Source organism: Meleagris gallopavo, chromosome 19, assembly GCF_905368555.1.
Source record: "Meleagris gallopavo chromosome 19, MGAL_WU_HG_1.1, whole genome shotgun sequence".
Lineage (NCBI taxonomy): Eukaryota > Metazoa > Chordata > Aves > Galliformes > Phasianidae > Meleagris > Meleagris gallopavo.
Window position 1 is genome coordinate 9934645 of NC_139422.1, and position 24843 is coordinate 9959487.

Here is a 24843-nt window from a genome sequence, read left to right on the forward strand (position 1 = left end):
GCATCCACTTTCTCTGTATGCTTTTGTCACCCATACAGTTACAACTCTTAGCAGGCACAGCTAAAAATCCCCACTACCAGTTGTTCTTCCTGAATTTGTTCTTCTCCTAATTTGCTGCTGCCTTAGTAAAGTTGAAAAAAACGTTGAGGGTTCTTGAGGGATCAATACGGTGCGTTTCTGTGAGATCACAGCACATGAATCAGACTGACTTCAGTTACCTGAGACCTCATTCAAAGCCTACTCTACTCCACAGGCATTCTTTCCTCCAAAAATATTTTTGCCCTGATATCAGGGAGTCTTCTGCTCATATACTTTCAGTAATGAGCCAGAAAAATGGGTGGAAGGTCACCATGCTGTGCAGGCAGAGCTTCTCCTAAAGAAGGCGCTGGAGCTCTGCCAGCTGATAGCTGATGGGTGTCTTCCCCAAGATCACCACGATATGAGAGAGATGAATACTTGCTGTCCTCCAGCCACCTCCAAGGGAAAGTTTTGAAAGAGTGAGCAAAGCTGCTTGCTTTCTGGCTGGGGCTGAGAGCACAGTACTGTACATGATAAAAAGATCACACGCTGGGTCTGGATTCTCCAGTCCGAAACCCAGAGCATCTGGCAACAGTTACAGTGAGGGCTGCCTGTCAGGCTCAGGCATTAACAGGAGGAATAGGATTCCTCGTATCTGTGCCATGCACTCTCACTGAGACTGGAAACTTCTCGTTGCGTGTGTGCCCTGGTTGAGTCCAAGATTAGAGACTGTGTGTGTGCAGTACGGTGCCAGTCATCATAATTGCTCATTTATTTCCCAAGAAAATGTCCAAGAAAATCAACAATTACCATTCCATTAAGCAGACAAATAACTTGGATCTTTGCCTGTAGTTTATGGGAAAATAGGCACAGTCCTTATTGTAATTGTCTCTAATCCAAGAGTCATATTCATCACATTGCTCAAATTTATATTTTTGTGTCGGGAATGCAACAAGACAAAGGTCACTGCTGTGTCAGCAGGGCGTGCAGGACCAGACCTTTTCTCGTTATTTACTACCTTCCTGCATTTGCAGGAGCATGAGTGCTTTGCTCTGTCATCCCGATATCACAGGGTTTGGGCTCTCTGTGAATTTGCATGAGGTGTCTGAGTTTCCTACCTGCCCTTCAGCATGTTGTCCTGCCACCCCTGCCTCAGCAACCTGCTGCAGTCTGTATCCCTTTGAAAAGAACAGTGCGGAGCTGTGCCCAGCCCTGCAGGCTGAGCATGGTGATCCTGCTCCTTCCACCAGCGAGTGTGAGCTTGCCACGCAGGGCTGGAGGTTGCTTGTTGCCAGCTGCCTGCCTCGCAGGGCCGTGTCTGGCACGGATGCTCATTCCTTCCTGGGTTTTGTACTTTGTGATCAACTGGGCAGTAAGCTGCCGAGGCAGTACAAAACAAGCTTGCTTTCAATTTCATTTTCCACTGGCACAGGGGATAGTTTCTTACTCCTGGAGGTGCTTTTTGTTTTTTTTCCATTATTCTCTGTTAGCCAGACGTGAACCTGAAAAACAAGTTGACAAATTAAATGAGATGTTTTGTCTCCCATTCTCAAATGCATTGAAAACACATATCTCCTAAGTGCCTGAGTGAGAGCAAATGGTCTCCTGTACCCCTGGCTGAGTGTGTGTCCTTCTCTAATCAAATATTTGTCCACTGGACACAAAAGTAACTCTCCAATGAGCAATACTAATCTTCACTAACCTTTCCTTAGAAATGGCTTGCTGGAAAGTTAATAATGTCATGGTTATTAAAATGACTGAACTTCTCTTTAATCATTAGGCAAAAGATGCTTATTAAAGTAAAAGGTGATTAGATTGCTAGGTGCATAATAATCAGACCCAATAATGAATTAAAGTCTAATTTGTTAATTCCCCAAATGTAATTTCTGAGTATATCAAAATTGCAGTGAGTTTCTTAAGGCTGAGGTTCCTGGAATAATACATTAATGTTTGCTGATAGAAAAAAAAACCCTGGTAGTCTGTTGAAATGAAATATACTGAGTTGAAAAGTTGTTTTTCACATCAGAATTCAGACTTCCTCTTTAATGTTTGCCACTGAGAATGAAATTTCATAGTACAATATGCTAGCATACATAATATCACTAGATTGTAAGAATATTCGTAGTCTAACAGCAGAAAATACAAATAATCTATTTACAGAAGCACATAGATATTTGTGTTTTTGCCAAGAAAGACAAATTTGTGCATGCACATATTGACAGTTTGTAATGAACAGAGAAAGAATACTGAAATGACAGGGAAAAGACTTTATTTGATATTATCTCCAGAGCGTCAAAATTTTCAGAACAATTTCTGGAATCTACACTATATTTATGTAAACAGACTTTAAGATACTTTGGAAATATTTGCACTTAGATTGTTTTGCTGCCTCAGCGTTGGGGACAGTGGCACCTCTCTGAAACTAGTGCAGAGGGAGAAGATGCAGCTATTCTTTGAAGGCAAACGTGTCTGTTAGCCAGTATGGTTGCAGCAGTGTCAGCAGGTGAGCACAGAGGGAATCAGATGATGGTAGAAGGGTACCAAGGGTCTCTGTACCCAGTTTCTTGAGATATTGCATTGTATTCTGAGTTTACATCCCCTGATCTGTCCTGTGCCCTCAATTATATATTAAGCAGAAAAAAATATTCTTCTCCTTTTGTGGAATTTGATTTAGGCCATACACACAGATTTAAGATAGTCTCCTCCTGCCCACAGTAAATGTAGGTCTGCAGATAAACACAGTCATTGACCTGTTGATGAGTTTGTAGCTGAAGAGCAGTTCTCAAACACCCCGTTGTCTTGGTGGAACACAAACAGTTTTATATCTTGTTGATTTTTCACCAGTTAAAAGCGATGATGAAGATGGAGATGTTAAGCCCACCAAAGGACAAGTAACACAAGGAAAAGGAAGTGATGATGGGAAGGACCCAAGGAGACCTAAACGACCAAGGACAATACTCACTACACAGCAGAGACGGGCATTCAAAGCATCCTTTGAAGTGTCTTCCAAGCCCTGTAGGAAGGTAGGTGCTTCTGTAGGGACCTACATCCTGTTCTGACACCAGGCAGTGCACAGGGTGAGAGCATCAGGTCACAAAGGCCCCTGCCCCTTCCTGGGCCAGCAGCAGGCACTTGGGGGTGAATGCAGAAACCAGAAGGCATCCTGGGACCAGTTCTATATCTATGTCGTTTTTTGTTATTCATTATGTAGAGCAGCTGATTCCTATGGAGCAGTGTATTTGCTTGCTGTGAAACAAAGCCATGGACTTTCAGAACCTGGGTAAAGTGACTTCATGCCCTCCTCCTTCCCACCGCAGAGGGATTCATTTTCTGGGGAGATGGGTGTGCAGCCCTGGACCTACCACTTGTCCTTCCAGTCCTGTTTTTTTAAGAAAGTTAACCATGGTGTTATCTCATTTATAGCAGCTAAGGGAAGGTACGATGAAGCTGGTGAAAATGAAATCTTTTGAAAACTAATCTAGATAATTATTTAATCTCAAGTTTGTCTGGCAAAAAAAAAAGTGGAGTTGTATCGCAAAATTTGTTGCAAAAAGTGACACTGTCCTGCAGGTGTACAAAGTACGTCTCCTGGGACAGTGCAGTGTGCCCTGTTGCCAAAAGCATAAACATAGTTCATAGCCTAGTTTATAATTTTTCATGCAGAACTGGTTTATAGGTAAACTAAAAATCATGAAATGATTTAGTAACATTTTACACTGCTCAGAATACTTGTTTATTATTTATGAAACTAGTGATGTGAAGGGCAGAGCTTGCACAAACTGTGCAAAAATATGAGGAATTAAAAAAAATAATTCTGTGCATGCAGTATCTATTGTAAATGCAATTATCTTCCATAGAATGTGACTTACTAGATGTGGGGAAAAAAATATAGCTTTAAACATTTCCTCCTCTAGGTCAGAGAAACTTTAGCAGCTGAAACGGGACTCAGTGTGCGAGTTGTCCAGGTTTGGTTTCAAAACCAAAGAGCAAAGGTAGGTTGTTTCTCAAGTTCTCAAAAGTAACACGAATTGTTCTGCAACAGGGACTCCCTTCTCCCCCCCCTCAAGATGTTGAACATATCACAAAGATCCAAGGGACTGAACTGTGCACATTTTGCATGCTCAGCTGTCTACATCCATGGGAGAACACGAACATTAAGTTCATGTCCTACAAGCACCACAACACTGGGAGTAAATTTTGCTTGCAAATGTGAACTGGAAACTGAAATGTTTAAGCTTAGAAATGAAACTGAACCCAAAGTGATGTATGCATGAATATAAATGGTCTGTATTAATTGATTTGATGTTTACAGAGAATTCTGGAAGAAAAAAAAAAACTGTTCCATTCAGACCCATGAGATTGTTCTGTTCTTCCTCTTTTACTCAGATGAAAAAACTAGCACGAAGGCACCAGCAGCAGCAGGAGCAACAAAACTCTCAGCGACTAGGGCAAGGTAGGGGATCTGTGATGGAGGCAAAGCAAGGGGGAAAGAATCTACAAGCTTTCTCAAAATGCCATTCCCACATGGATACAAACTGTCTCAGTACAGCCATGCAGGGTATTCACAAGTGTGTACCATTACCTGTGGAAGCACAAAGAGCTGCTGTGTCTGAGTGACTGTGGTATGTTATCCCAAATTCTTCTCAGACCCTCAGCATGCTTACAGAAGCTAGTACCTTCCTGGAAGAAATCTGCAGTGCAGAGGAGCTTACACTGGAGGAAATCTCCAGGAGGCTCACTTAATGGAGATCTTCCAGTTAGTTTTATTTTCTTATGAAGAGAGGGTACCGTGCTCACAGGCAGCCCCTCCTGTGCCCCAGGTCCTGGGCAGAGTTGCCAGGACGTGTCCTGCAGCTTCAGGGTTGCTGCTGAAGAGCAGCATCTCAAGACCTTGCAGCCTCAAATTCTTCTGACGCAGAGCAGAAAAACTGTCATGATCTTGAGGATCATGATCTGTGAGCTGCATGAGGGGCTACTCTGCAGGCTACTGTTAAGGAAACATGTATTGTTTGCTCCACATCATATCCACTCCATCGTAGAGAGTTGCTGTACTGTTTCTGAATTAGCAGTATTAGGCTGGCTCGAACAGGCATTAGAGAATGTTAGGGCTATAGCAGTTACAAGGAGACTTTGGGAAAATATGATCCAGCACCCAGATGTGGGTGATATGGTCCAGAGATTACGGGTCTTTGCACTTAATAGTTGTACTCTCAAACAAGATTGGGAAGGCACCTCTGAATGGCACGGACACCTACATGTATTCACAGTGCTCTTATGCTCAGTAACGTCACCAGCAGTGATATCTGCAGTCTTTCTGTTGCTAAGCAGTGACTGTGCCCTCCTGTGTCTTTTGCAGAAGTAATGTCTAACCGAATGGAAGGGATGATGACATCTTACACACCACTTGCACCACCACAGCAGCAGATTGTAGCAATGGATCAAAGCAGTTATGGCACAGACCCATTTCAGCAGGGTCTGACCCCTCCACAAATGCCAGGCGACCACATGAACCCTTATGGTAAGGCATGCATCATTCTGCCGCATCAGAAATAGCAGGGTTCGTATGCTGGTTCACACTCCAAAGGTTCAACGGAGTTACATGCTGTTATAGTATTTTTCTGGGATTTGTACAAAGGAATTTCTACTGGTCAGTTTTGTGTGTATATTTTCGTGTACACATAAAAGGGTAGAAGAGGGCTCTTCCCAGCTTCTGGACACTACTACAGAGTATAGTTTTGATAAATGATAAAGAAAAGCAACATTATCTCTCCAGCTTTACTTTTTTAAATCACTGTCCAAGACTAAAAATAAACAGTGACAAATTTTCCTTACCTTCCTCACAAGTTTTTCCTTTTTCCTAGAAGCTTTGGGAAGATAAGTGCCTTGAAAAGTGATCTAATAAAAAGAAGTGATCCATTTATTAAAAACTAAATAACCAACCCTCAAAGATCCCTCAGATCACATGCATGGATTTATTTTTGAGCTATCGGGAGATATGTCACCACAGGACATTGCTCCTACATAATTATATTCTCTGTCCAAAATCAAGATGATGGTTTGCTTTTACAATTTCCTTACCATGCAACATCAAGTGAATAGGTACACTAAATGCTTCACAAGCATATTAACTGCCTAATAATTGATTCCGAACGATTGCAGTGTGGCACTTAAATAAAATTTCAGAGGATTTCTCAGACTGTGATTATTGGCCTTGCCATAGACAAAGAGGACCTATTTACATCAGACTCTTTTGTGTTGACTGGGAGTACTTCATTGCAGTTAAACGTGCACGTGACTGTCATGAGCATGGATTGCACAGAGTAACAAGAAATCTGGCTTGGGTCTGTATGACTGCTTTTTCCACTGAGGCAAGACCACAGTGCTCGCCAGGCAATTTGGTAAATACTTTAGGGAGCTGAGGATATTTGAAGTGCAAATGAGCATTAGATGACTTGTGATTTTGTTGCTAACAATGTGCTTGGCAATTTCTAAGCAAAACTCCTCTGGAGGCAACTCCTGTGTTCCAAAATCAATGCAGGAATTAAGACAAAGCCATTTTAAATGAATGTGTAAGGAAAAAGAACCAGAGTAACACTTTCCTAAAGCTCACATTACTTGAGCTAGAGCTCTTTCTGGTACCTTAAAATATGAAATAAGCTGAAATTGTAGTTGCTAAGGGAAATAAATGGTGCCGTGTTCCAAACCAGTCCACAAAGAGTGGAATTTTCTGAAAAGAAAGCATATTTACAGCTATAGCTTATTTGAGGCCAGGAAACTGGGCCTCCTCCTGGGCCCGGCTGGCTTTGTCGGCCTGCCTTTTGCCTCGTGTGCAAACCAAGACCACTACTGGTTATGGTGCTCAGGCCACTTTTCCCCACTGTGGGCTCAGTGGTCCTGCGTTCCTGCCCTGAGCCCCCACAAGTGCTCAGTGGCAGCTCATGGGGCACCAGGAGCCCTCTTCTCCCCTGTTTGCTCACGTCACCAGGCAAGGCTTGCTGTTGACTGACACATATATTAGGCTTCCGCATTTCTAAGTGATATTGCTGCCAGCTGAACTCTGCAAATTGGTTGCTAGCCTTTCTTTTTATAGGTCAGACCCTTAGAGCCAAATTGCATTAACATGCAAAAACAAGACCAGAAGCATTCCCTTTTGCTGCAGTGTGCTATATACAAGCATCGCATCCGTATGTACTGTGTCCTCTGGCTGCACAGAATACAGCTTAATGTATACATTTCATTTGCAGGAAACGACTCCATTTTTCATGATATCGACAGTGATACCTCTTTAACTAGCTTGAGCGACTGTTTTCTTGCCTCTTCTGAAGTTAACTCCATGCAGGCTAGGGTAGGAAACCCCATTGACAGGCTGTACTCTATGCAGAGCTCGTATTTCGCCTCATGAAAATAAACGAAAACAAACAGCCGGCGTGTACTTAGCCAGTGACTTTTTCCAGTGCAGACTCTACAGCCATATGTTGCCCAGCTCTTCCTTCACAGTGACTCCTGCTGCCTCTGGACTGCAAAGAGCATTTTTAGGAAGACTATATTTGTGTGCATATATGTATGTATGTACGTGCATATATCTGTACCTACCTACCTACATACATACATATATAAACAAAACACATCTACCAGTCACATACCCTTGATTCTCAGCTTGCACCAGACCAAGAGAGAAGCATGAAAGGAACAGAAGACTCTGCTCTTCAGCAGCCTTTGTTTTGGTTTGGTTTGAGCTCTCCGTTGTAAAGGAAATGGATTTTGTGGAAAGCTAGACCTTTTCCTCCTTTCTCTCTTCCTTTCTTTTGGATGTTTAAATTTTTTTTAAGCCACTGATACTGACATCAGTCAACCATATGACAAATAAATCAAAGAAACTGGAGGTTCCTCCCTTTTCTTACTGCATGATTCATACTATGTTGTGGATAAATTGCCATTTGAACTGTGAGAAGTTAATGTAAATGTGACGTTCAACATTTGTTTCCTTTCTACACTTTTTCTACATAACCTAGATCTGCTCATTAGTTTATAGCCCTTATACATATGGTACTGAGGAAACTGGTTAACAGTAATATTTGTGGAGAAAGCCAGTGATTTTGTAATAAGAAAGGTCTATGACCCTGGAGATGAGATGCATGTTAGGGACAGAGGCGTTTAGATTAGTATTGATCTTAAATAATTAAAACTAAAGGTGCTTACAAGACAGAGTTTTATTTAATTTTTCTGAAGTGTGAGAATAAAACATTTACTTTTGTTTGTAAGTATTTCAGTGCCAAATTTTAAGTCTAGAATATGATTGGCAGATGTGTTGTTCATTCTGTTCTGTTTATTTATATTTTGCATGAGGCATAAATGTGCTATACTCCATTGTCCATCTGGAATAATTAAGCACTCCTTTAGTTAATTGTCTTGCCTCAGCAAGGATCTATGGTACACAATTCTAGCCTGAGCCATCAGAAGTCCTCAAACGTGCACCAACTGGGAAAAAATAGTAGAAAAGAGATCGCAATGGAAGGTTTGGATGTATTGAACTGGAGTCAAATCGAACGCCTGCAGGTTTCACACTGATGGGACTCCTGAATTCATAATAAATACTCCAACTAACCTTGTAGTAGTGCAAACCGAGGAGCAAGAACTGCTTGCACTGAAGGGAATGTCCCAGTTGAAGTCTGATCGTCTCAGACTCTGAAGTCTGAGCATATGTCATATAGGTTTTCGTAGGGCATAAAATATCATAAATAATAATAGCATAGTTATGAATATTGCCTGGTGATAATTATAATGCGGAGAGGCAGACAAGTACAGTCATGGTTCTTAGTGGAGAAAACTTCATGGGGAAAATTTGCCAGGGTAATATCAGTAATTACAGGGTGTGTTCAAAATAGAGCTCATGGGGAAAGATTGGCAGGATAGAACTTTCTGAAACAAATACCTTTACTGTATTGACCATAACAGCCAAAACCAAGTCCAGAGCACTGGATGACATTGGGCCAAGGACTGGCAGTGCGGCAGAGCTGCAGCCTGCAGGGGTCACAGCAGGCACAAGAGCAGGGTCGCTCCTGGGCCCTGGCTGAGGGGCAGCTCGCCCTGCAGGGAGCTCCCACTGCGCCACCGCCGTCCTGCCGGGCAGCGCCGCCAGGCCGCTCGCCTCTTCTGGTGCAGAGCAGCTCCCCGTGAGCCCAGGACGGGTGGGAGGCAGGGATCAGGTGCCAGGTCTGAGGAAACAAATACATTCACGGTTCTCTCCGGAATGGAAACGTGGACCGTGAGTTAGAGGTTTATTAAGCAAGCAAACTTTTATCTCTGAGATAAGTTAATCCGGCCTCGCTCTATGGAGGTGAGGCAAGCACTGGGGGAAAAGACTTCGTGCATACAGTACAGCAGTGAGGCACAGACCTGGAGGTAGACCCCTCCTGCTGCTGCACGGCAGCCAAACCCATACCTGCTCTCCACACGACTCCCGGTGCCCAGAGGATCCCATGGCCCCACGCTGGCGCTGGAGGATGCCCCCCTCCCTGCAGCTGCCCATCTCGTCTCTCTGAGGAGTTGGGGCCTTTACACCCCTGTGCTTTTGCTAGTGACATTCTCTCACTTTCTTTTTAGTTGAAGGCTGTGAAAGCCCTGATGTGTTTTGAAATTGGAAGAATTTTCTTTTCTTATCCATCCTTCCCTTTCCTTGTGTATTAAAATAAAGAACTTCCTTTCTCTCTGCATGGTAATAAATATTTATAAAGAACTCAGGTGAGCTGTACTGCTTGCAGGGCAGAAGGCAAGCACTTTTTGTATGGCACATTATAAACATTTGTAACCACCAATCTCAATGGATTCACTATGTTTTCTTCCCCATCCTCTCCTATGCTCCTTTAGAGTCATAGAAAAGCATCCTGACCATCTCAAACATACTGGGTTTATAAACTAGACACAAATCTTGCTTTGTCCCTCATTATTGGCAGAATCAAAATGATATTTTTAATGTAATCAGAGACTTGTATATGAGAGCTATAATGTGACCTGCAGAACTGCTTTGTCCCAACTCTACCTCTGCTTCTGCCCGGGCTGTTGAAAATACAATCCATTTCCAAGAAAAGGATCAGATATCCCATTTGATAGCTAAAATAGCCATAATCCTTTGTTGTTCTTTAGATGGCTGTTTGCCACCCTTTCTTTCTCTTTCATTGCAGTGTACCTGTATCTACCATCTCTTTTCCATCAGTGTGTTGTGTGATGGTGTCATAGCTGTTTGCTGCCCCGTATTCCTCCGCCTCTGGTGCCACAGGCACTACACAGTTGAGCCGTCTGGCATGCATAATGTTCTCTTGCCACCGTGTGCTGCTGGTCAAGAGAAGGAATGCATAGCCGAAGGTTTCCAGCAGACCCATTATATCTGGCAAAGGCCAAAGTTCACTAAAACAAAATAAATGTCACTTTTTTTTTTTTTTTTTTGTGGAATGAATTATCCTACTGGAGTGTGATCATTGTGGTTTTAACCTGGGACCTGCAGTAAAAGATTATATAGCAACCTCTGACCTTTTTGATTTTTCTTTTACTCTTCTATTGGCAAGGGAAATGTCACCGATCAGGTAAAAGTAAAATGTTTAATGGGCCATATCACAGTAATACCTTATACTGAGTCAAGTTGATAAACCCTTGCCAAAAATTCTTAGCATCTGGCACTTCCACGGAAACCACAAACAATGATTGCTCATATGGGAGCTTGGAGGCTAGAGGTCACGACAGCAGTTTATTACATGCACCTTACAGTGATCATTTTCCCTAGGAAATTAACCTCTCTCTAATATAAATGCATCAAGTGAGTTCTTCACAGTGCTTCAATCATGTTGTTTTGGCTAAGCAAGGAATACATGTTAAGGTAAAGTGGTGACAAGATGCAATTAAGTAAAAGATGATTAATTAGGTTTCAGTGTTTGCTCAATAATGTTTAAAAAGGATCTCTGTGAGATCAGAGTGAATACACTACATTACATCTTCCTCAGAGGTCTTCATTGTGCAATTACCGGATCTGTTTATAAAAGCAGTGATAGCACACAGATTTTCTTGCATTCATAAATAGTTTCTGAGCCATGCAGTCACCAAACCCAAGTAGCTCTCAGCTGGGTGGCAGTGTGCTTCATTGCGTGGCTGAATGTCAAGGGAACAATTCCTTCCACGTAGTGCTCTTCTCAGCCCACTATTTTCCGAAGCACTGGAATAAAGCCGTGTTCTAAGCGCTTAGGGACTGGTGGTAGATATGTTTCACAGTCACAACATGAACTATAGTTGTAATTAAAATACAGTGGTTAAACTCAATGAGATTGAAACAGCATCCCAAGAATTTTGATCTCATTTTCTTCTTTAAAATCTGTCGTTAAAAACATCCGGACCACTTGGCTCAGTCACTGCTAACCATGCTCACGCGTGGTTCACTCCAGTCTCACGATGGCTGCTGAGTGGATTCTTCAGACCCACCCTGCCCGTGTCTGATGAATACTCCCATGTCCTTAAAGGAGGTCAGCGCTCTTCTGTTGGCAGCCATTTCACTGTGCCATCATTGCATGGGGAAGGGTCTTCCAGAGATGGTGTGAACCCACTTACCTCTTCTCACTCTGCTCAGGACTCCCTTCAGCTTCCTTAGCAATCAGAGGTACATCCAAAGCCTCCAAGGTGTCCCAGGAACTCTGCCGTGCCACCAGGGTGCTGCAAGCTGGGGTTTGTGAGAGCGCCTTCTTCAAATCGGTAATCCCAGCCACCCCAAAAAATTGCTAAAATTTAACAGCAGAAGCAAAGAGGAAGGAAAGAGCTCTTACAGGTCCCAGATTCTGTTGCAAAAGTGAAAGGAAAGAGAGTATACTAAAGCACAACAAAGCTGCGGAAACTGGAGCCGCTCCGAGTGTGAAGTGCTCAGGGCAGCGCTGCACACGATCCAGTGCTCAGAGCGCTTCCCACATCCGTGGAGAGCGGGGGCTCCTGCGTGTGCTGGTCCATCTCTAGGTGCCAGCCCTTCTCACCTGGTGGCACTCGGCAGACAGCAGCTGCACGCACTGCGGTGTGCCAGGGCTTCAGGTTTCCATCTGTCTCACTAGGGGGCTCCTTAGGCACGTGCTTAACTTTGGGCAAGTTCGGAAGTGTTGGCTTTGGGGGGACTTAGGCACAGCCTCACTCACTTGAGGTCTTCCCCAGTCAAGTGGCGGTCATTTGCCTTCCTAAAGGACACAGCCCACGTCCTCTTGGTTCTGCCACCGTTGTTCTGTTCAGCAGTGACTGTGAAGGGACTGCCAGATATTTTGCATTGGGAACTCTCTTTTTAAGTGAACACCCTATTTTTTAGCTGTGTATGGCTGTATTACTTGTATATTTATATATTCTGTATTTATGTTATCAAAATGTAGTATTTTGTAGCTGTCTGTTACAATTTGTTTAACTTGTAAAAATATGAATATGCTCTTTCATACGTAACCATCTGCCTTTCGCAGTAGCTTCCCCCTTCTTTCCTTGTGTCCGTAAAAAGCCACCATAATGTATGTAGATCGTTGTTGTTTTCTTTATTATTTAATTACTTGTCATTGTTAAATTATTTATTAGTGTTTTTAAATTTCATTTTGCTGATTTTATTTTCTGCCACCATGGCCTGGCAGCCACGATACATGAGTTTCTCAAACATTATGCTTCCTCCATGTGCACACACCCACCCACACAAAGACACTGAAGCAAAAACAGAAAAAGAAAAAAAGAGAGAGATTACACCTCAGTATATTTGTAAATAAAAGCAACCTGTAAACAAAACAGGATTTTCTTTCAGAGTGCAGTTCTTTCTTTGCTTTTGCAGACTGAAGGTGTTCTATGTATACTGGGGGATGGCACCGCTGTTCTCTCAGGCCAGAAAACCAGGGGATCATTGCAGCCGGGCACTGCATTGGTTTTTTCTCGGTGATGTGGAGCCATCTGCTTGATCTGCTTGATCCACTGAGTAGCAGAGGTGTAGAGGATTGTCAGTTTCTGATGTCGCGTGAACCGCTTCAGGGAAACGCTGCGTTAGTTCTCGCTGCTGCCAGCTGGGGAGACCAGCACTCAGTGGATGTCCAGGACTCAGATAAGCTTGTGGAGGTAAGAGCTGTTTGCTGCTGCTAGCAGTGCCCTGGGTGCAGCCTCTAGCTGTCCTGCTGCTTCCTGGTGCTGGAGGTCCATCGAGGGAAGGATTACTCAGAGAGCACCACTCTGCCTGTGCCCTGACACAGCATATTCCCTGCTGACAACAGCCAGAAATGGGATTATCATCCAAAGAGCTGTGATACGATCTTGTCTGCCTAGTTGTGTTGTAAAGCAACTTAGACACTGTTAATAGACTTCCTTCAAAGATTTATGTTGAAACTATTTTTAAGCTGAGAATTACAGTTTCCAATTAAATGCTGTTTCTCACCTACAGAAAGAATATGCTCAGTTTTCCAGAGATAAAAGTAAAACATCTCAAGTTGAAAATTTATGGCCAAACCTTCTAGATTTTCATCAGAAACTATGAGAAAAGAACATTTTCTGAAAGATGTATTCTTTGAAGTGAAGCAATGTGGAGCAAACACAGGTATGGAAAGTGCATCAGCTCCAGAACTCCCAGCTGGAGAGCCTGGGCCAAAGTTTTTTAACCTCTTTTGCTCTGCTTATGTGTCACAGAAATGGCCATGTGGTTATTTTTTACTATCTTAAGCAATGCCATTTATCCTTAAGTGAAAAGTAAGCAGTACTGCTGACTTGGACAGGCAGTAATGCACAGAGCTTCAGGGGAATGAGGAAAACCCAACTGACAGCTCACTGTTGCCCAGTATTCTTGGACTGTCTCCTGAGCAGGTTCTGCTCCTCAAGCTTGCTGAGCATGGGGAAATAAAGCCAACTCAAACAACATTTTCCTGTCCTTCCTTGGCAGAGGAAATGTGCTGCTCTGTTGGTCCCTGCCACAGAGCGCTCATATTGGAAAACAGAGTGTTAGTATCCTTGATGTTTGGACTCAGAAAGCCCTCTCAGCTGCCAGTTGTTTCTGGTATGTGCAGGCAGCACACAGGGACCAAAGCACTATTACAGCCCTGTCCAATACCACCTACCTGTGGGTCCCTGAGCCACCCAGGTGGCTCCAGGTTGCCCTTCGCAGTCAGCAGGTCTGTGTGATCTGTGAGATTCACTGGGAAGAATGGCAGAAGCACAGCCAGTGGCCCTGGAGAGGCTCAACATAACTGTCCAAAGATGTACAATTTGCCTTTGAACTTCTCAGAAGCGATTCTCTTCACCTGCTTCACAGTCTCTTGCTAATGTGGGACTTGGTATTTTCGGTGAGTGAATTACTGCAGATTTATCTGGAATGAGAAGCTGGCCCTCTACCAAAGGTGAAAGTTTGTCTGCTTGTTTGGCTGAGCAAGGATTGTGAGTGCCACACACATGCTGTGTATGGCCGGGCCTGCCCAAGAGCTCAGAGGGCACCATCTGCAGAGCACAGCCCATCTCGGGGGTCCTGGGCCAGGCAGCTGCAGCAGTGCCCAGGATTGGGCTGGCAGGGCAGAAGCCAGGGCAATGCAGTGTGTGCACTGCAGTGGTTTCAATGCAATCCAACAAGATTGTTTCTTGAGGCAAAACAGATGTGGGAGGAGAGAGATCCTAAAATAGAAAAGTGTACATAACTATTACCAATGAATTATAAAGTATTCACCCGATAAAGGCAAATCTGAGACCAATATATGCTGATGTCTTTGGGACAATGTAAGCAGTAAAATTCAGCTGAAGTTTGATTGCCAGTTGCTATTCCTGTTGTCTGGAGACATCGCATCTCTTTTCTATGCCTCAAGCATAAAGTCACAACTTTTATTCATTAATAAAAGTCAGCAGGCACATTTTTACACTTGACCTGAAGTCACCAAAAGGGGCAGCCCTGATCCCATCCCCACTGCCAGGCACAGTCTTTCAGCACATCTTCTGCAGCCCATGTGCAGCAATATTAGTTCATTTGGGTTGAAAAGATCCCACAAAGGACCAAAATGAAAGTGGTTTCCACTGCAACAGCGGTGTAATCCACCTTGAGTCGTGAACACGTGGCTGCAAAAGCCAATGAGAGAAAAGAAATGCACTGGGGAAATAGGACTGGGCAGAGAGAAACCACACTGTCCTTTTCCTCAGTGAGCCACGGTTTTACCACTGGGGATATGGTGCACCCCAAGGGTGTTAGAGAGCTGCCTGGTCTTTCCCACTGCAGTTTGCACATGAAGTGTACATCACTGCACAGGGCATAGCACACCAAGATGTAGTAGCTCAGTGACATAATAAAAATTGGCCATAAGTAATCAATTTTTTTTTTCAGCGTTTGCTAATTTAATTGCTAAGAATACCCACATAGCTGCTGAACACAGGTATCTTTCTGCTAAGACTCCCACCTCAGAACGCAACTGAAAGGATTGATCAATAATTGTCTTTGTTCCCAGTCTAAACCTTCTTTCCCTTTTGCTGTCCACCTCCAAATTGCATCATCTTGTCCCCCTCATGCTTGTTATTGGTGGAATGACACTGAGGAAAAATGATTTGCCATTAGCAATTGGTTTCACCTAAGTCAGAGTTAGCTACTCAGATATTCATGCTCTGCATGCATGTAATATTTATGAAGAAAGAATTACTGACTTGCCCACAGCCATTCTGAATCTCCCCAAAAATATAGGTGAAAGGAATCAGCAAAAAAAAAAAAAAAAAAAAAAGGATAAAAGATTAATACATTTGGGACTTGCTGTTCTGCATTGTTTGTGTTGTGTTTCTCTTTGGTGTCAGTGAGACGGAATGAAGACTGATTTATATGCCACAGCTGTAGCAAACAAAAGAAGAAGAGACCGTGGAAATGGCTAGAGGTAAAAATGCCGGTGCAAAGGGCTGAAGGCCTGCACCTGGGTACTGCTTCCCGCAGCCTACCCCGCCTTGGAGCACCTTGTAAAATCAGATTATCTGCTGGACACAGGAGTTCAAACAGCCCTTCAAAAGATTTGTCTTAATAATTGCTGCCTTATCTTAACTTCTGTTTTTTTATCAGCCAAACTGCTGCTGGGAGGCAGATCCCGAGGATAAGGTGCTGTCACTCTTAATTATTATTACCTCTCATAATGAAAACGCATTTGTTCATCCTTCTGTGCACTTGGAATTGGTGTAACTAATGAATGTTTTGTGTTTTATCAATATTTTAATAACATAAAAGAAACGTTGTGAATATGACCCCACTGTATGAAATGATTATGCATTAAATGCTATTAAATACATAGTAAATTTGCTTCTCCTTTATTTGTATACAAATATAAACCAATTACTCATTAAGAATAAAATATATTTTCATATTCTCAGAAAACCATTCCTTCCTGAAAACCATATTTTGCAGTTAAGTTACTGTGGGTCTATTTTCTGTCAAAGGAACGTGGTAATTTCCCATAGAACCTTAATGTATATTCTAAAATGCGAGAGATGACAGAGAATGGTATTTCTTTGCTTATGACAGGAAAACAGAGCAATTCTCTTTGAAAGACCACTAATGAATTTGACCTGTAATGTTTATCAAAGCAACATCTGCCATTTGCATTCTCAAAATATTTTTTTCTCGTATTTTGAGAATTAAACATGGATTTCTTGAACGAAGAAAAAGCTTGCCTTTGGCTGTAGCTGTAGAAGAAGTCATGTTCAAAAAGCCCTTCATAGCCGTCTCCTTGGTCCGTGACTCCTCAGGGATCTGGCTGTCCCCTCTGCTCGTAGCTGAGATTGGACTCATCCTGACCAACACATCACTGCATCGTGCTGCACCCAAACATTTCGGCATCACGGCTTATGCAGATCACATTACGAGTGAGATGTGTTGCTTACTGTCGACGACCAGAGCTTCACCCCAAGCTGGAAAGGAAAGAGAGTAATACTGAGTGGAGAGTGACATAAAACACAACGTAAACCAGAGCATGCATTCTTCAATAGCTCTTCATAGAGTATTTATTTCCCTTTTGCTCTTCTCTACTCTCTGGACTTTCATTCACAGGTATTCTTTTAACCTTTAGCTAACGGCAGGGCATCATATGCTCTCTTTGTTAGTCAAAAAGAGGAAATAGAGTGATGATTTTTTTTTATGCTGTTGGGATGGTGTGTCTGCAAGGAAGCATGTGGGGAGCTAAGGAGAGACCTGCTCACCAAGAAGCAGGCCTGCCCACGGCTGTGCCAGCTGGTCGCTGAGTCACTGGTGGTGAATGCCACATCCATTCTTGGCAGCAGAAACAGTGAGAGTTTGCTCAGACCTTGACGTAGTCAAGTGATGTCCAAAGGAAGAAGACTTCAAATGACTGGCAGATAATTGCAGGACAAAGACTGACACGATGGAGCTGTGAACAGAGCCCAGAAGGCCTGACTCCAGCACTCAATTGAATGTCTTCAGTCAGGGACACACAGATTTTCCTCATTATCTCTTGCTTTTCTGTCCTTCCCTCTTTCAAAAAAAAAAATAATAATTGTTCTGTATCCTGTTATATTTTACTTCTTAAATGACTTATTCAGTATTCTCATAGTTTTGGTAGAGTTGAGCCGTTTTTTAATATGGGGTAGTGTAAAAAAGGCTGAAGTCTTTCTTACAGTTTTCTACTTGAAATATTATTTCCTGCATAAGAAGTCAACTTCCTTCTGGGAGTATCAGGACTATGGCAGCCTTGAGACAGCTTTTTCTAAAAATACTTTTAGCTTTTTGGCTGCTTCATTTTGGTATTCAAAAGATTGTTTTGGAAGCTGTAGAGAGAAGCTGTGACACTTCCAGGCACAGATTTCCCCAAGTTGCTCACGGGTGGGGGACCATCCTGCAGACACACAGTGCAGGCTGCTGCAGCCGAGGACACGTGCCACCGTGTTTAATGCTTTTCTAAGGAGGATGTTTCCCAACACAGAAGCCTGTGTTATTAAAATGAGGAACATGGGATAAGAAATGCTCTTTTTTTTTTTTTTTTTTTTTTTTTTGCACACTCATTCCTTAATTACCATGACCTCTCTGCAGGAGGAAGCGTGTTTGTGGGTGTTGTGTAATGGTTATTACCCACACCAACAGACAGCAAAGGCAGGCAGCTCTCTCCTAGGCTCCCCACCACCCCTCCCTCATTACAAACACTACTTAATTATGCTTTCTTAATTTGTTTCTTTGTTCAACTTGTAACAAGTTAACTGGTGTCCAGCAAAGCACAGTGAGTTACTGCCCATCAGACGGTCTGTATCAGCTGTGGGTTCCCTCACACCTGAGCTGTCAGATTAACATCGTAAGGATCCACTGATAAGCCCCACACAGAACTGCTCCCTATGAAGCCCATAGAGCTTTCTATCTTTCTCTACACCTTAGTGCTATGCAAAAACTTTTTGCTTTAGGACTGAGTAATCATACTCCTGATGGCAACAGTGCTCATGCAGGACACAGCACTGCCTGTCTGCTGCTTACTGAAGCTAGCAAAATATGTGTGACCAAGCAAAATTAACCACAAAGACCTGGATAACCTAATCGCCTCTTTTCATTAGTATAATGAGCGAGAAGCCCTGGGATCTCTACAGTAGGTTGAGAGAAACAAAGGTGGCTTTGAAGATAGGTTACTAACAGGCAGCTCCAGGGGTGTATCAGAAAAAACTGCTTCATATGGAGACACGGCCCGTGTCTGAAATCTGTGCAGCCAAAGAGGGCCGTTTTTGCATGGTTTACTTGACCCTTCACGTTGGTGGTTTGAAAAGGAAAGCTGGAACCAATGTGCCAGTAATAGGTTGTCTGCCTGACTTCAAACGGCAGGACAAAGAATGAATCTCCAAAGGGTACTTCGTGATTGCTTCTCCCTTCAGGTTGCAGCTATCTTCTGAGAACACCATCGAACGCAGCCTTCGTCCGCATTCCAGTTCATGCAAAAAAAAAAAAAAAAAGAAAAAGCAAAACCAAAAAACTGTTGCAATCATATCTCTCATTCTTAAAAGATATTCCTGTTCTTGACACAATATCAGTTAGCTTGCAAAATGCTTAGAGTGTGGAAAATGCTAGACGGGTATGAAATCCGATTGCTTGTAGGACTGAAGCAGCAATGACCTTCCACGTACTGATGGTGCACTGTTGCTGCAGTTCTGATAAAAAGAGAGACTGCATCTACAGCCAAAAGCAGCCAGAAAGTATAATTTTCAAGTGCTGTGGTGATGCAATCTGCAGAATATAATGGACTGCAGCTTTGCTCAGATGACCAACGGCCTTAACTTCCTGGTAAATCTGTGTTTGAGCTATGTTTCAGTGAGACTAATGCATTTTAGTGACACTTGTAGCAGAAATTGCCTGTTTCTTCACTTTCTTAATCTCTGAAATTTTGGAGAGACCTTTAAAGCATGGAAGATTCCTGCAAGACAACTAAGGAAAGGCGTGAAATAGAACAGGCTTTTGAAATCTAATCTTCTCCAGCTTGAAGTAGAGGTAGTGCTAGGCTGTTGACAGTAGGTCTCTGAAGACTTTCAATGTACTTTTTATTCCACAGCTCTGGCACCACATAGGAAATTAATTCAGCGACAATATTTTCATTAGATTATAACCTGAGTTCTCAATCTTAGGCACATTTGTATGCTTGTAATACATTCTAATTACTTGTAAAGAATAAGTCTATGTGCTGGATAGTTTATTGAATATATTAAATTAATGAATAAATAAATTTATCTCCATGACGGGAATGCCACTCGACGTCAAAACTTGCCACAGAAGGAACCAGAAATGCATTCACTTGTGATTTTGGTAAATGATATGGTTTGTATTGTAGGTGGACTTTTCTGTCTCTCAAGAACGATGATTGAAAAAAAACGTGAAAACCTTTTTTTCTCAGCCCTCCCCTCCCCCGTGGCTCTCTCTGGTGGTGAGAGTTTGTTATAACGATGCTGGAGAGAGTTTTTCCTTAAGCTCAGCACCTCACATGGCTTCTCTGGGATGGAGCTCTCAGAATGTTGGCCCACTCACTCTTCAATTTTCTTGTATTCCTAAGTACTGCAGAGTAGGATGGAATCAATATATACATGAATTAAAATTGTGGCAACGATGGAAAAAAAGTGGCAGGTTTTAGCATTATATAGTTTCTGTTGTATCCTTTTCTGTTTACCATGTTGTATTTCAGTTATTTTCATTTTGCATGGAACAAAGTCAGTAGAAGTGACCACTTTCTCTAAAGATGGGAAAATCACTATCATAATCACTACTCAGAACTCTTGAAATTGCAATAGCGTGAAGTCCAAGTTTCTCCATTCCTTCAAGTGCAGAGCAACAAAAGCCTCATATTCCCTTCTTCTTCAGTGGTTTGTTCAGTAATGTTCAGTTGTCTGTGGAGTGTTCTTTTCATAGAATTATTTTCTCCTCTGGTCTCTAAGAGAAAAAAGTGCAGATCTTAGCATGCAAGCAAACAGATGTGATGTTCTGGCATTAACGCCAGTGCTGTTCCCTGGAGTGCCCACTCTGAGAGTGCCTTGGTTTTCAGGGAAACACTCTTCATTTCTCAGAACCATTGCATCCCCTTCAAGTGCACAGTTTTCTGACAAAGCCTTCCAAAATCCTGCCTCAGGATCACTTTCAGACAGTGGGATTCTGTCACATCAGGAACAACGTCCTCAAAAGTGCCTACGGAGGACATGGGACGCCGGGGATTTTATATAGGAAAAATCATTCCTTGTGCTTCTCAAAGAAAATGGACGTGAGATTCCAGAGGCAAAAGAAAATAGGATTCTTGTGCTGTAAAGCTGCAATACTGGACAAAGGGCTTAGCTGTAAGACTGAGGTGAAGAGAGAATGAACAGTTTTTTTCCAGCCTTTTGAAATAAAATCAGCAGAACAAGAGGATGAAGGTTTTTGTTTGTTTGTTTGTTTGGGTTTGGTTTTTTTTTTGTGTGTGTGTGTGTGTGGTGGGTTTTTTTCCCCCATTATTCTTATTTTTATTTATTTATTGTGCTGTTCAGGCTGCAAATCTTTGTTGAAGAACTTCACCCATGTGAAAATGCATAACCCCTGTCAACCTGCCAAGTGAAACTTTGGGTGATCAGCTACATGAATGCTGGTAGCACAGGATAAAGCTGCCTTTGGCTACTTTCAATTACACACCCAATTCTTTTAAGACTTCTGAATATTTGGGAAAGGAGAATATGCAGAACTTGTTTGTTTACATCTGATTGTGCGATGTTTTCAGATTTCTCAACCGCCTTTGGAGCATGTGAGCACAGCCCTTCCCCTTCCACATACCTGGCAGCTCTGCCAGTGCAGTAAATGACTCCTTTCCAGGAGAAGGGAATTGTGTCAGGCTGACATTGTGCAGCGTTTCGTCATTTATTTCAACAAAGTGGGAACTGGAGTAGAGACAGGCATTAAACAGCAAATGCTTTGCAAAGCAAAGTGTCAGATACTGATGCTACAGTGATGATTCAGGCAGCCTCAGGGGGCATTACCTATGTGTGTGCTGGGATGGGTTGAGGAAAGTGTTGTAACTAGGAGCAGATCTCAGTCTTTAATCTTTCAGGTACTGCTGGAAACATGGCCAAGCACTGACGGGTTTGGGTGCCAGGCAGAACAGACGGAAGTGAACTCAGTTTCCCTCTGGCCTCCACAGAGCCAGGACTGCCATCAGTGGGGTTCCTGAGGCTCTGGGTTGTTCACTGCATAGCAGTTCTGCTGCTGGGCTCATTGGAAGCCTGGGTACCCTGCAAGCATCATTGGGGAGTCTTGAAAAGTTCTAAAAATCTCACTTTCTTCAAAACTGAAATATTTCCTATAGCTATGGATAGCTATAGATGCTTTCAGAATGGCCTGCCTGTGCACGTATCTTCTTGCTATATCCAATTTTAAGTGAGACTTTTGGATGAAGAACTTACTGAAGTTGATAGCTTAGTTGCTTTGAATCTCTGTACAGCTTTCTGCTCCACAACAGAGTGATGCTGAGCCTGCACCAATTAGCCCAAATTACTGTAGGTAAAGCACTTTCATTCTCGTAGTACCTTGGTTGTCTCTACATAGAGCTGCTCCAAGGACGTGACCCAGGGGCATCGTAGTAATTTTCTGGACATTAACTACCACGTTCCATATATTATTCAAACTTGCACACTAAAGATGTTATTGCTTTCAGTAGTTTTCACTTTCCATTACAGAATGATGTACCTTTTTCTTTTTAATCTTCCCAAAACACACAGTAGTGTTCAGATGCTTAAAGGGCACACTGGAGAGCCAGGCCATCAAAGCTTACATCCAGATGTCCAGGGCTTAACTGTTTAGAGTTGTTATGCCTTCTGGCAAGTCCATCCAGATTCTCTAGTCCCCATTCTCCCTGGATGCTGCTTTCTCTCATGTTACTTTACTAACACCAATGAGACTACATACTCTAAAAGAAACCAAAGGAGTAAGGAAGACTGTGCTGCTCCTAATAGCAAAGCCAGTGAAGCCTCAGTTACCTTTCAGATAGCAGTTTCCAAAAGCTGGAGCTGGTATTTTCTAGTCTGGAATATTCATATTTCAGTACCAAGATCAACAATTACACTACAGAACAAAAAAAAAAACAAACTCCACAGACTAAGTAGATAAAAATGAATAGTTTTAATCAAATTAATGGAATAATATTTTATCCATTATCACTAATTTGCTTTGTCAAACTTTTCCTTATAACACTGGAGAAAAAAATAGATTCTTAATTCAGAGAAAAATCTGGCAAACTAGAATGAAAAGTCATCTACACAGAGATGGAAAATAACTAAAAAATTCTAAGTGTTAGTTTCAAACCAACTGTATAAATGAGTAGTAAAGCTTTTATTAATGAAATACAATGACAACATGAACAATAGTTCATTGAGTCCCACTGCTTGACCTGCTCAAGGCTAACCAAAAGTCAAAGCACTCTTATTATTGAAGGCACTGTCCAAATGTCTCTGAACACCGACAGGTGTGGGGCGCCAGTTCTATACTGTGGAACCCAGAACTGCACACAGCATTCCAAGTGAGGCTGCCTCAGTGCTAAGCCTAGCAGGGGGATCGCCTCAATTGTGGACCTGCACTGTGTTTGAAACGCCCCAAATCCTTTCCCAAAATGAATATTTTCTTATAATTTGAAATTAATTAAATATTTACCTGGAATTACATTTTTATGTAATCATTATTATTTTTTTTTTTCTGAAGTAAAATCAATAATGTCTGAGTAAGGTCATTTTTTTCCCCAAAAAATATTATTGCAAGGCTACAGCATCTCCTATAAACCTGTCCTGATTTTCGTGTCTCTTTCCTTCCTCACAGCCATATAAAAATGGTCTCCTTGCTTCGCTCTGATGGCTTGAGGATTTTGTGTACTTTATTTCCCCCTAAGTAAAAGATACCCAACTTTTACTTTGCAATATCAAAATCTGACCAAGATCCAGAATGGAGGCCAGCAATAGCATGTCAGTTTCTCACTGAATGGCGAGTGGCAGCTTTTCCTTATTCATTTGGGTACCCAGGGCCTGCTAGTAACATCCAGATTCAGCAGTGATGGCTCCTGAAACAATCTCGAGGAGGCAGTTATACCTGGGCTTTCCCCTGGGCTCAGGCATACAGATGCAGGCAGTTTTAAGCAGTTGCACCTGCACTGCCAGTGGGAACTGAGTTCACTAGCAATGTCTGACAACGTCTGACAACAGCAAGCAAGAACCTGGCTGTGAATGATGGAGAATACAGTTGATTATGAATCTAGGGTACACCCTATGATCAATGAAAAGATGAGTGATATACCTCACCTGAGATAAAAGAGAAGCATGGTGTATGCACACGGACACACAGCAGGAAAGCGTTTTTCAGGTAAGGCACAACTGATAAAAGTGCCCCATGTGCTCCACCTGTAGGACATCACGAAATCAGCATTTCCACAGTTAACTCCGCAAGAAAATGCCTATGGTAGAGCAGCTCAGTTTCAGCTGGGGCAGAGCTTTTTTCTTCAGTGTCTGCTGTGATGCCATGTTTTGGTTCAAGGAGGAAAACAATGTCATCTCACTGAGGTTTACAGCTGCTGCTAAGCAGAGCTGTTTGGAGCCGAGGCCATTCTTAGTGACAGGCCCAAGGAGCTGGGAGGGAACAGAATCAGGACAGCTGACTTAAGCCAGCCAAAGGGATATTTCATACCATATGATATCATGCAGAAGGAGTTTTGAAGGAGATGGGAGTTCGTCTTGCTCTCTTTCGCTGCTCAGAAGGCTAGCTGGGCATCAGTCAGGGGTGGTGAGGAATTGTTTGTGTTTCATTTGTTATAAACATTCATATACATATGTATATACACACATACATGTTTGTCATAATTATTATCCTTTTCCTTTTCTCTATCTTAGTAAATAAATAGTTTAGTTCTATCTCAACCCATGACTTCTACTGTTCTACTTTGCTTTTTTTTTTTTTTTTTTTAATTCCCTCCCCCATCCCACTGGGAAGGAAGGGTATAGAGGAAATGCTAAGTCACAGCCTGAAGCAGTGACTGAACACCCGGTGGGAAGGCAGGCCAACCCAGGGGAGCTCAGGGTGTGCAATGTACCTGAATGACCCGAAGGACTGGAGCCAGGATCCACCCCTGCCCAGAGCTCATTTCAGGGTTGGCAGTGGAGGTATGGGACTTTTGCTGCAGATCCTTGAATATCTGAGGTCTTACAAAGGTAAGCAGGTTGTTTTTGTTTTTTTTCCCCTTCATTTCTGTGTTCACAGTTGCTGCGTTTTGGCTTATCCTCATATGCTCATACAGCCAAAGTCTTTGTCACCCTGCTATTATTGCTGTATTTTCCATCACATTATAGTGTTACAGAGGGAAGTGAGAGAATGAC

The 24843-nt window shown here is 42.6% G+C and overlaps 1 protein-coding gene across 1 annotated transcript in view; it reads left to right on the plus strand.

The window, feature by feature from the left end:
- The window catches only part of LMX1B (LIM homeobox transcription factor 1 beta), a 101194-nt gene extending 88414 nt beyond the window's left edge, over positions 1 to 12780 (plus strand). The window contains exons 4-8 of the mRNA XM_085239390.1: positions 2863 to 3041; positions 3933 to 4010; positions 4405 to 4471; positions 5375 to 5536; positions 7263 to 12780. Coding sequence (XP_085095516.1) covers positions 2863 to 3041; positions 3933 to 4010; positions 4405 to 4471; positions 5375 to 5536; positions 7263 to 7420 — 644 coding nt within the window. The 3' untranslated portion in view covers positions 7421 to 12780. The remainder of the gene's footprint in view (positions 1 to 2862; positions 3042 to 3932; positions 4011 to 4404; positions 4472 to 5374; positions 5537 to 7262) is intronic.
- Positions 12781 to 24843: the final 12063 nt, after the last annotated feature.